General features: G+C 47.1%; 1 protein-coding gene across 2 annotated transcripts in view; it reads left to right on the top strand.

Moving 5' to 3' along the window:
* The window catches only part of LOC149339713 (nephrin-like), a 166,955-nt gene that overhangs the window by 124,732 nt on the left and 29,163 nt on the right, over nt 1–13,060 (top strand). For both annotated transcript variants that reach the window (XM_089548393.1, XM_089548394.1), the window contains exons 4-6: nt 1,843–2,052; nt 5,305–5,616; nt 11,247–11,446. In XM_089548393.1, the coding sequence (XP_089404519.1) occupies nt 1,843–2,052; nt 5,305–5,616; nt 11,247–11,446 (722 nt within the window). The remainder of the gene's footprint in view (nt 1–1,842; nt 2,053–5,304; nt 5,617–11,246; nt 11,447–13,060) is intronic.

Here is a 13,060-nt window from a genome sequence, read left to right as displayed (position 1 = left end):
CGTATAGAGGGCATGCCTAGTGGGAGGAATCTCCTGTTTCGGCCTCGGCACCCCTCTCGCATGCGCCGCGGTTTTTCCTCACCACCTTTCTTCTCCCAAGAGCCTCCTCGATGCATCATCATCATCATCATCAGCCTGACTACGCCCACTGCAGGGCAAAGGCCTCTGCCATGTCTCTCCAATTAACCCTGTCCTTCGCCAGCCGCGGCCTCCATATTCCCGTAAATTTCTTAATCTCATCCGCCCACCTAATTTTCTCCCGCCCCCTGCTACGTTTGCCTTCTCTTGGATTCCACTCCGTTACCCTTAAGGACCAGCGGTTATCTTGCCTTCGCAGTACATGCCCTGCCCAAGCCCACTTCTTCCTCTTGATTTCAACTAGGATATCATTAATGTGCGTTTGTTCTCTCACCCACTCCGCCCGCTTCCTTCCGATCGCTTAACGTTACACCAATCATTTTTCTTTCCATAGCTCGCTGCGTTGTCCTTAACTTAAGCTGAACCCTCTTTGTTAGCCTCCACGTTTCTGCCCCATAGGTGAGTACCGGTAAGATACACCTGTTGTATATTTTTCTCTTGAGGGATATTGGTAAAGTGCCATTCATGATCTGAGATAACCTGAGATACGCGTTGCGCCTACTTGACCACGCTGTCAGCAGCCGAATGTTCTGCCCACTGGGCCAGCCACACCTACGTTAGAGACGTGGCCCCGGATAAATACATTAAACGGCCTCTGATGTTTACGAATGCTCAATACTTCCCCGCCCTTAAATATGATGACGCAATCGTGCATCCAATTCCGTAACCATTCTATAAGGCCCATGTGCGGTACTCTGGTGCATTTATGTTTTAAACTGATAAGCCATGGATCTCATATATATAAATTATATGCCGCATGGACGCGATTATAAGGCGAACTTTTTTTTATTACGAAAACTCAGCTTCAAAGCGACATGAACGTTACGACCGGATATGGAACAGAAACATAACTTTCACAAGATGGTGGTTAAGCCTTTGTACTTGGGTAGTTCACATTTTGCTAATGGCATTCGATGCACTTGTTCGTGCTGTTCACTGTCTTTTTCCCGCCGTAATTCATCGCCAGCATATCGGACATATAGGTTCCCGTTCAAAAGCGGAAATGGCTGCGGCAGCTGCGAAAGCTCGGCGCTACGACTGCACCGAAGAGGCATGCTGCGATTCGGAGAGGGCAAGAAGAAAAATAATGGCCCGAGTGCTAATATTTATACGAAGGCAAAAATGATCGTATTTTCACGCTGCTGAACAGTTTCTTCCTTCTTCGGGTTCCACAACCATGAAAACGGCCTGCGCATTACAACTGGGGTGCGTTAGATACGGATACTAACGGTATTAGAAATCATATGTAACGAATATGTACAGTCTTTGTCAAAAGTAACCAGGCTGCACAGTTTGCTTCTAGCTCGTACAGTGGAGTCCGTACAGCTTCCCTGAAGCTGAATTGGTCGTTAAAGGTAAGGACTGGGGGTCTTCTTACCTTCCAACACCTTTCGGTCTTTAGGAAAGCCACAAGAGCTCCACTATACAAGCTAGAAGCAAACCATGCAGCCTGGTTACTTTTGACAAAGACGGTACACCTGAAACTTGGGAAATTCTGTTTAGTCTGTGAATGTGTGCCAATGTTTACGTCATTACTTTTTGTGTCCCGCTTCTGTAACTGCTTAACGGTAAACTGTGTTCGCAAATGACTGAAATAAATTAAAAAACAATGGGATAAATACGAGTCACATGACGGTGATCGTGTGCGGTCTGGCGGCCAGACAGGAGTAACTGTGCGGTGCCGCGTGCTTGCTTCCCCCGCAGGGCGTCCGCCGGCCAGTCTTTCCTGGTGGCGCGAAGGCCGGCGCCTGGAAGACGTGCTCGTGCCAGGTGGTGACGGCACTGGTGACGCCGCCAGCCAGCTGGCCGTGGGACCTCTTGGTCGCCGAGACCTGCACGCGCAACTCGTCTGCCGTGCCTCCAACAACAACATCTCCGAGCCACTCAGCGCGTCAGTCCTCATCGACCTCATACGTACGTTGCAGTTGTACGCATACTTGCACGGGTGGTCAAACGCGCATGGGTATTGAATCTCCCGATGTATTGAAATACACATGCTAAGGATCTATGGACAGAGCTAACTGGGGAGACATGAGAGAGGCCTTTGCCCTGACATGGGCGTAGTCAGGCTGATGATGATGATGATGATGATGCTAAGGATCTGCCGTGAATGACTAAATGTACAGGGTCGTCCACTCTTAGTTAGAATACGCTAGCGTTTGGCCGTGCTCTTTGGAGGGTCACTGCGTCTGAAACGGCTGCGCATCGAAGCGAAGTGGCAGATGACGGGAAGCACCACGTCCAGGTACACCTTCTCCTGCGCCACTTTGCTGCGATGAGCGACTGTGTCGCACGCGGTGGCCCTCTGAGGAGTGCGGCCATGCGCTAGCGAGTTCTAAGAGTGGACGACCCTGTACGAAAGCTCCATTGTGAGAGTACGTCCGGTTAACACGATATTTTAAGGCATCCTTCTCACTAGAGGAATTCCCCCAAGGCGTTAAGTTACAGAGCGAGGTATAGTACACACCGTGTCAGCATAGTGTCGCTCAGTGCGGATTTATTGTTACGCAATGAACTGCGCAACACAAATATGGACCGACACACCCAAACACGCGAACTCTTGAAGGAGGTCGATATTTGCCGTTGAAGAGCTCCAACTTTGCTTTAAGGAAACACCCTTTTCTAACTTTGGCACGACTCCTTTGCATAGAATACAGAAAGCGTTACAGCTATTTCACTGCGCAATAAGTGCACTAGACAAAGCGCGAAGAAAATTCGGGAGGAGCTCTATTGTCTCACGTGCGCAGTAGAGTGAACGTAGCTTGAATCACTTGTCTGTTGGAGCTATAGGTATGCGTGCTTCCTTCACTAATTCAGGCCGGTTACGTACCGAGTAAACGCATAAATCGCGTCAAGATAACTCAGAGATTTATAACTGCCTTCGGAGGAAGTTGCGGCGTTCAATCTGTCTGTGCGACATATGTCGTCTTGCAGAAACCGTGCTGCGTGTTTGCCGCTGTCAGCACAGCGCACAGACACAAGGTACAGATACTACAGCCACCTGGTGCTGAGCCTGCCAGGCATGAAGAGGAAATTATATAATCTAATTATCCGCTTCAGTTCACCGGAACCTCGCGGAGGAAGGCAGGGGACCTGGCATACGAGGGGTCATCAGCGAAGCCTCAAAGAAAAGTATATATAAAGGGCTGTATGACCTGGCACGCCGGCCTATACATATTGAATATATAGTTTCCACCTCCGAGGGCGGAAGTCGCATCCTTATTCATTCTTTATTATTGTTAACATTTAAGCAGGCTGTTGACCCCCTAATTACACGTTCAGGAAAAACCATTTGGAAACAAGTGCTAACTGTCGCATTTTATCATGTTCTCTCTGAGACAAAAAGCAATGAGGATATTACTTGCTTGCGAATGAATGTGACAGCTGGGCTAACGTATTTTGACACTCTGTTTATCCCATTTCGTTTCTTCTGTGTGCACAAGGACCTCCTCATCGTTCACTGCTCGATTTCATTAGATCAGCGAAGCTTTCCTCATTTATTTAGGCATCCTCATCGATCATTACGTACCGTTTTATGCCCTGAGGTAATCAACATCAATGCGTTGTGTATAACTCATGAAGAGCATGTTACATAAAATAGGTAACAATTTTATGTCTTGGCCTCCTTCAAACTTCGTTTAAAGAAAGGCGAACATGCTTTGCAAGAGGCACCCCGTGTACTTATTTCATTGGACACCAGCAGTCGGTTATACTTACTATACCCTCTGACTAGCTCATCGCTGCGCTCATTCTTAAGCGTGTCAGGTCATGCAGTTGCGCCATTATTTTAATGATATCGCTGCGCTGCCAGTTTCAAGTGGTATTTTTCGACTCGTTTGTATTCAAACGAGGCTACGAGTTCTCGTCCCGTAATTTCACAATCATCCTAGTCGCTGGGATGATTGCTCGAGGTAATTGTAAAGAGCGAAAAAATATATATATAATGACGAATTCATTCGTGGTAATGCGAATCATGAGCGCCAGTTGTTCCTCCGCGTGGTTTGCAATTGTTGCATTAGCCGTGCACAAGTGTGTGACGTTTGCCTTTCTCTTTTAGGAAAGTAGGAGCGACGCGCCAGACGAGGGCTGTGAGCACGGATTGGTGATGTGATCGTGCCATAGCCCATCCAAAATGCCGCATATGAGTTAGATATCAACCACGCGTTTGTCACCACTAGGGTGGAGATCCCCTTGCGCCATAAAAATCTAGTACCATTCTCAAAATGAGAAAAGAAATAATCATAATAAAAAATTCAGGGGGCACTTTGGCTCTCTAAAGTGCTGCGGGGCGAAAGCCTTTCCTGGCGCTCTGTTTGGCAGTGACTGCAAACCCCCTATCGGAGCGGACGACGACTATTTTATTAGTTGTCGACTGCTCCAAAAGGGGGCGTCAGGCATCCTTGAGTGACCTCATTACTTCGAATCCGCGCACTCTGACGTCATAACCATTTCGACCAACCGAAAAGCGTGACACCTCTGCTGACAACCTTCTGTCGACAACGATGAGGCATTAAAGGCTTTCGCCTTGAAAAAAATTCGCTGTGGCTTAGCTTGGTTAAGCTCGGTAATTGCGAAAGCAATATCCGTACCTACGCCATGGTTCAGCTGGTAGTGTAGCTGGTGGTGGTGCTTGTGGTTAGACTTGTGGCGATGCATCTGTTATACAATCGAATTCAATCCAATACAATCCAGTCCAATTCAATCCAATCTAATCTAATCTAATCTAATCTAATCTATTCTAATCCAATCCAGTCCAGTACAATCCAGTCCAGTCAGGCCGCCGTTCATGTGCACCGCCGTCGCACACGGACGGCGCGAGATCGCGAAGCAATGTTAAGCCGCTGGTGGTTGGCACAGCTACTGCTTTCTAGCGACGTGAGTCGAGCCTAATCTCTTCAGCGTAACGCCACAATCGCGCTCCTAGCGGAGAGCGCAGGAGTTAGGCGCCGGTGGTGGCACCGCCGCGGCTTGCGACGGCGCGAGTCGGTCGCCCTTCTCTTCGGCGTGATGTCACACATGACGTCACACAGAGGTCAACTAAAGGTCAATGGTGGCACCGCCGCGCCACGACAAAGGCTGAAAGTGCAAGTAGTAAAGCTTTCGCTTTAAAATAACTCAAAAGCAGCGCATTGCCTGAACGCTGCCCTCGGCGCCGCCGTTTCGCAGTGGGTCCGACCAGCGTGTCCATCGTGGGCGCGACGCACGCGCTGGAGGCCGGCCGGCCGGGCCAACTGCGCTGCGTCTCGTCCGGCTCACGGCCGCCCGCGCAGCTGACGTGGTGGAAGGGGAGCCAGCGCCTATCCGCCGCGCCCACCACCACCACGGCCGACTCGTCCGGAGGAGGCTCGGCCACGTCGGCGAGCACGCTCATGATCACTCCGTCGGTGGAGGACGACGGGCGCCAGATCACGTGCCGCGCGTTCAACGAGCGCCTGCCGCACGCCACCGTCGAGGACGTCACCACCATCCGGGTACTCTGTGAGTAGCACGGCCCGTCGCTTTATCTGCGTGGAATTTGTTAGGACGGTGAATCTAAACAAAAGACGTGACACCGGACAGAGCAGTGCACAGGAAAACACAGGGATTACCGAATGAAGTTTCACTGCAGTACAGATCAACAGACAACTGGTTACCTCGTGCGATTCGAATTAATTCACTATGCTCGTTGTACAAAAGTGTCATAAGGTAAAGAGGACTAAGTAAAGAACGTACGCACACGTCACCGTACTAACTGGCTGCATATTTCTCGTTTTTGTTGAATAAGCTGCTAAGGACAAGTCGCAAACGCAAAAAAAAAGATCAGCAATGGCAATTTTAACGACCTACAGCGGACGCCTGAGTTTATCCGATATGGCTGCTACAGAGGACTGTTCCAGGGCGCAGACAGAGTGCTTCTTTTGAAACATAACGATGAGCTCGCGCTTTTTCTCGATGTCGGCGACTTCATGTGAGCCAGTCTTACGTTGCTCGACGGTGTAAAAGCACTAAGAGAGACACAAGGGACAAATCGCTGTCTGGCGTGAGAAAACTGCTGGCGTGCATGAGGAGACGTAAACTCGCACTTTGGCGACTATTCAGAATCAATAGCGTCGACGTTGGAGACTTGTGCAACGGGTGAATGAGAGAACTTGAAGCGCCATTTTTTTGCATTTAGCATGACAGGTAATCGAACTCTGGGACTTTTAAGAGGCTTTCGCTGAACTCAAATGAGAAACGTTCTCACTATTACATCACTTTTAACTGCTAAAGCTGCGCCTGCTTAGCTTTTTCGTGTGCTTATATATTTTAATGACTAAGTGCGGCTTTAGATATTAATTTAAATTTTAATCAGGTGTAAAACTATCTTCTTTGGTTGATTTTGTTCGGTTGTTGCCATCCACTCGCTGAGAGCATGTTTCCAACAACAGCGAAAGCATGGAGAAATAAATAAGTACAGGAACATTTATTGCGAAATGGAGTTCGAATATATCATTAGATCGCCCCCCCACCCTCCTTCTTTGCGGATAAGAAGTCCCCATACACGAACTACGCCGCAATAAGACCTGCCATTACAAGGACATTCATGAACCCAACTCCTCTTGCTTGCTTTAGTTGTGTGTGCTCACCGGTAGTTGCTCACAAATAGCCCCTCGTATTTAAATAAGACCACGCAAACCACCTTTCAAAACATACTCTCTGTGGCTGATAAGAACTGCGTTGCCATAGTCCTGCCAGCTCTTCACTACACAGCGTGCAAGCTTCCTATCTCCATGCTCTTTCTGCACTGATGGCTCTAGAGCGCTCGCGCAGTGACACTAACTCACTCTTCTATCTCCTAAGCATGCAGACATCAACGTAGCAAAGCTCCTCAGGTTTATTTTTACAGCAAAACTCTGACAACAATGTCTGAGACTGCAGAAGAACTGATTCATTCAGTGCAGCGAACGGCGTTGTTCCGCGCCGATCCTTGTCAGACCAGTTCGCGGCGCTACCGCAGCGGGGCGTCGATTTCGCGAAAAAGCAGAAAGGCGGCGATGTACAGTCTTTGTTAAAAGTAACCAGGCTACATGGTTTGCTTCTAGCTTGTATAGTGGAGCCCCTGTGGCTTTCCTGACGATCAAAAGGTGTTGGAAGGTAAGAAGACCCCCAGTCCTTACCTTTGACGACCATTTCAGCTTCAGCGAAGCTGTAAGGGCTCCACTGTACGAGCTAGAAGCAAACCATGCAGCCTGGTTACTTTTGAGAAAGGCGGTACTAACTATTTTGCTTTAAACTCTAGCGCCAAAGTATTACAGCTACTTTGTCGGTTAAAAAACTAAACGCACGCCCGCAAAACTAACACAGCGTTTTTTTATCTACTGTGGCCTTGAAATTTCTCTGCTGGTTGTTGTTCATCAGCTCTGGTCTTTACGAAAGCTGAGAAATGAGACATATACGCAAGAACCCTGCTCTTGTGGGACTGTATATATTGTTTTTATTTGTGTTGATGGCTGATCTTTAGTTACTTATTTTCCGCAAAAATAAATTAACAGCCACTTTTTACAGCACTGGTGCACATGCGTGATTGTGCTTGCGTGTTGTGCTTGAGTGCATGCGTGCGTGACTGTGCGTGCACCCATTTCTTTACTTTTTGCTGTTAAACTTTTCGCTCCTGTCTGTGAACAATTCCGAATAATTGTACTATGCATGCGCCACTCTCAATGCGAACTGTGCCCAGTGTTAAATTTAACGCCATTTCTTACCCTGGTTATTGTCTACCCCGCTTTTCGCTAAACGTAGACGTTGAGCAGACAGAAAAAGGAAAGAATATCGATCCTATTCAAAGTAGAGATCAACACAACTTCATACTGTCCCTCTTGTCCATTAATCATTGCCAGAAACGTGCTCCATCCCTGCCATATCATCGAGGTCTCCCGTACAGTGCGCGTAATAGTTAAGAACGCAGCAAATTTGAATAAACGAGAACCATTATAGCGACAGTCCCTTGTGACTAATCGGCGTGACCTTTTAAGGACAATAAAGCATTCTTTTCTTTTTTTTTTTTGCTATCTGTTCACGGAGCAACTAACTGTCTTGCTGTTGTATAATAGAGCACTTAACATTATCCCTCGATACCTGTACCATGGCTGTTACCGCCCTCTGCCGGCGTTGACTAGCAGTTAACTAGTTAAACCGAGGTATGTGCATGGTCACTGTGGTCATATGCATACTACAGCCACCTCAGACAAATGGTAGCGGCATAGCGACGTGTCAGGGTATTAGGATCATTTGAGAGCTCTACTGCTCTATAACTAGGGCAATAGCAAAATGTAGTTTTTATACCATGATGTGCATGCGTAACTCGGTCTTAGTGAGGGCAGTAACCATAGAGACCCGAGCGTAGCTTTATAACTGAGTGGCGCGTTAAGATAATTCAGCGTTGCAGAACAACTACCGCCGTTCTGGGTTCTAAATGATGTAGTCAGCATGTTCACTTTTCACCTGGCAGAGGCGGCATAAGACTAGGTCAGAGGCGACAGCAGTAAGCTCTGTGGAACGCTCCATTATGCGCTCGAAAACGTGTTCTGTCGCCAGTTGTCGCGTTGCTATATTTGGTTGAAAGGCACCGTTAGCAGAAGCACATTAATAAATCGCTCGATCAATGAAACACGTGCTGACGGCGAGAATACTCTTTGCTTAATTTGTTGCGAATGCGGGCAGATGTATTTCACCCCCTAGGCAATTCTTTCTCAGTTACGTGGCTAGCGATCATGATTGTGCAGCGACTGATATAGTGACTGTGACGAGTGGTGTGATATCTGGGCTCACTCCAGTGCAAAATTTGAACTGCGCGCTACTAGGACCCCAGTCTATTCTTGCACTAGCTCTCGACATGGACGCATTTTTTTTTTTACTTCGAGACCTCACGAAAGATCAAACTTCAGTAATAAAATTTTCATAAAGGATGGAAAGAAGGTGTCACTAATTGCATACATGATATTACAACCAGGTCTGATGACCCTATTTATTTGTCGCGTTGCAGTTCTGACTCATTGTGAATATTGATATCCTTCCTTTTTTTGGCGTCCAAAGGAACTACCGAGAAAAAAAGCGCTCTTTCGTTGCAAAGTATAATAGTAGCTTAAGGAATGGAAATCCTGGACGGCACAATGCGAAGCTTATCCTGTCTGGGGCGTTTTCTTTTTTTTTCTGCTCGAACACCAGGTCTGAAGAGCTCGATGTTTTCATCCGTCGCAAGAAAATTATGCGCTTGCTATTTACGTCGCACAAAAGAGGCTCTAGCTCTCTTCTCAAACAATGGCAGGAGCAAATCGATTATGGAAATTTTTTTCTGCTACTCGTGCATCCCGGTGGTGCCGGTAGATAGCCGGAAAGCTTGAGTTATGAATTTGTGGAGCGTTGAAAAGAGCCATCAATACGGCACTTTGATGAAATAACTTTATGCTGATCGCTTAGAGAGTCGCACGCAAAGTTGCAGGAGCACACCGATAACGACTGCGGCTCGAGATTTTGGGCACACCCTTTTAGCGGATTTAGGCAAGCACTGCCAGGCACGGAATTATCAATTAAAACACTCGCCTGTTTCGAGGAAATTAAGAATTTCACCTAATCTTTTCGTTGTGCGCAAATAAATTGCAGCACATCTAAAAATTTTGTTGCAAAAGTTCTGACATTCGCATACTTCTGTGTTCTGCTCCTCTGTGCTCTTCTCCTGTTTAATATTCTATGCTGCATATATCCAGCTGTTGTGAATTTTGTTCAATTTTATTACGCACTCAGGTTGAAATAAAAAAATATTTTTCCTAACTCTATGCGATTGCAATTTTTCGGCAGTACGGCCGCAACCTCACATTCGTAACCTGTATAACTCATTTTTCCCCCATTTTCATATGTTAAGCTCACATTACTCCAGAAACCTTGCAGAGCTACAGATGATTAATCGTTTGCTCACTTACAGCGTGCTGACAGATACCGAGTGCAGAATGAGGCACAAAATTCTCGACGTTGCTCTCACAGACTTCACGGTGCATTAGAAATTTGGTTTGGTTTGGTTTATGGGGTTTAACGTTCCAAAGCGACTAAGGCTATGAGAGACGCCGTAGTGGAGGGCTCCGGAAATTTCGACCACCTGGGGTTCTTTAACGTGCACTGACATCGCACAGCACACGGGCCTCTAGAATTTCGCCTTCATCGAAATTCAGCCGCCGCGGCCGGGATCGAACCCGCGTCTTCCGGGCCAGCAGCCGAGCGCCGTAACCACTGAGCCACCGCGGCGGGGCCATTAGAAATTTCATGTCCCGTCCGAAGGTCGCTTTCAGGCATACCTTCTGCGGGGTCAGTTGGATTTGGTATTTGCCGTTCGTTCGTGTACATCTCACTGCTACTACGCCTTGTTAGCTAGAATCAAGGGGTCATCCGAATTTTCACATCTCGCTATGGCAGTTTTCGTTTTACTTGCAAGACTACTCAAGGCGACGTAACCTTTGCGATGCCTTAAGTGCGTCAGTTTTAAGAATGATTTCTCTGGGAGCAACACTTGCGCCACACCACCGTCAGCGCAATCATTCTTACCCGTCACACGTGAGGACAAGAAATGGTTAACTCCGCCAACCGCTTGCGTTTCCTAATACAGGGTGTCCACAGGCGATAACTAAAACAAGAAAAAAAAACGCGTTCATTACGCTACCTGTACACTTTTTGGAGGGTCAGAGTATTAACTACTCCTCCCCCCCACTTCTCGAACTTTACGGTTTTTGACATTAACATTGCGTGAAAGACAAGTCACGCTTAAATAAAAACAAATCAGTCAGTCATTCGGTCGGTCGGTCGGTCGGTCGGTCCTCATGTATGATGCAATAAACTCATACAGTTTGTCATACAAATGTCATATAATTATCATTCAAATCATACAAAATTGTCACTAAAATGTCATTCAATTTTGCAAAATCATTCACTTGTCGTACAGATGGCATACAATATCGTATGAGTGCTACCACATTTGTATGACGAAGCCTGTATGAGGCTATTGCATCATCAACATTTTTCAGCAGTCAGTGAATCAGTCATACACAGTAATCAATCAAATAAATATATGAACAAATAAATAAATAAATGGAATCGTGGTGCAGATAAGCCTCAGTTGGTGGTGCGGCTGGGAAACATGTTGCGCCAGAGCAGTATCCTGGAGAACCACGACGTGTACCTGGAGTGCAGCGTGGCAGCCAACCCGCCTGTGAGCGAGATCAGCTGGCTGTTTGAAGGCAAGGACCTGCAGACCAACACGTCCGCCGGGATCATCATCAGCAACAGGTCGCTCGTCCTCCAGAAGGTGAGAATACCGAACAGGGAGGAAGGGCCCGCGCGAGGTCGGCCACCCAGCGAAAGAGGGATTGGTGCTGTTATTGTCCGTGAAAAACTTCCCGGAAACCGAGTTAAGCTTTCAGTTCCTGAGTGGCGGCGTCGCAATATTGAAAAGAGAGGTGAGGGTGAATGACAGTGAAAGGTACGCTAAAGCGCTTCCTTGACAGAATTATTTATTTCTACATTATTACTCTCCTCTATACTCCACTAGCACTAGTCATCCGCACTTCAAAAGTTTATATGCGTGCTACGCTGCATGGAAACATTGCTTCATGATATGTCTCCTGTCAGCTTAAATGCGTCAAGTGCGCAAATTTTTCCGAACGAACGAAGCTGTCAGGACGGCAAAAGCCGGTCGCTTCCCAATGGAATGTTTTGCTTCTTTGGGTAAGCGCGTCTTTGTCGAACTCTGGCCGTGCCGTCAAAGAGTGACTTGTCCCACCTGTCCTGGCGAACTCAGGGTACTAAATGCTTTAAATAAGCTGTCTAATAAACGAAAACGATAGTGTTAACGTCGAGGGGCTAAAACTTCATCTGGGCGACGCAAAAAAAAAAAGAAAGGAGATGCTTGCGTAAACGTTTCTCATTACAGACTTTAGGGGAACAGGAGCGATTGTGGCCTCCAGCGCTTCCTGTAGAGCTGTACATAACTGTCAGTTAGCGACCTGTAGGCGTTTGTAGATTGACGATGAAGCTTCTAAAACGAAAACAAAAAAAAAAACAGCTGCAGGACTGTCAGTTATATCAATGAGCTTACTCACCTGTGCCCGTTCGCGCTGCTCGCAGCATTTCATGTGCCCTGAAGTTGAGACATGGCGTCTGTTCGCATAAGTTGCACGGAACAACTAAGCGGCGCTGGTGTCATTAGGGGCCTAAAAAAAGCGGACGAGTGAAGAAAGGAGCGTTTTATAAAAGTTTGTTTGAGCTCGACGTTGTGAATAAGCATATAAATTATTTTATTACAGTCTGGCTCCACTTGTTATAACAAAATATAATGAAAGCCATGGACGCTGGGTTGCGCATCGTTTCTCTGTTCGATTCAGTTTTTTTGTTGGACTCAAAATGCATAATAAAGCAGTGCGTGTGCAGCTTTTACATTCAATTTGAGGTGTGTCCTACGAAAATATTGTTCCCACTCTGCTAGTTTACGAGTCAACGTGAGGCAGAACGATCAGTCCTCACTCGCTACGTTTGTTTCCAGGTAACGTCGGCTTCCTCATTTTAAGCGTTGTGTTTCATCACTCTTTCCTATTCTCTTAAATGTTTCTTCAATGCAGTATATACCGGAATTGTGGCTAACAAGCAGTATAAGAATTTCGGCCGCCGCGGTGGCTCAGTGGCTATGGTGCTCGGCGGCTGGCCCAAAAGACGGGGGTTCGATCCCGGCCGCGGCGGCTAGAATTTCTTTGGAGGAGAAATTCTAGAGGCCCGTGTGCTGTGCGATGTCAGTGCACGTTAAAGAACCCAAGGTGGTCTAAATTTCCGGAGCCCTTCACTACGGCGTCTCTCATAGCCTTAGTCGCTTTGGGACGTTAAACCCCACAAAACCAAACAAAACTAAGAATTTCGATTGTTCTTGTTA

The sequence above is a fragment of the Amblyomma mixtum genome, chromosome 6 (genome assembly GCF_055824585.1).
Source record: "Amblyomma mixtum isolate Tamu chromosome 6, ASM5582458v1, whole genome shotgun sequence".
NCBI classification, from domain to species: domain Eukaryota; kingdom Metazoa; phylum Arthropoda; class Arachnida; order Ixodida; family Ixodidae; genus Amblyomma; species Amblyomma mixtum.
The sequence above is the reverse complement of the archived record's forward strand: the minus strand, read 5'-3'. Positions and strand labels throughout refer to the sequence as shown.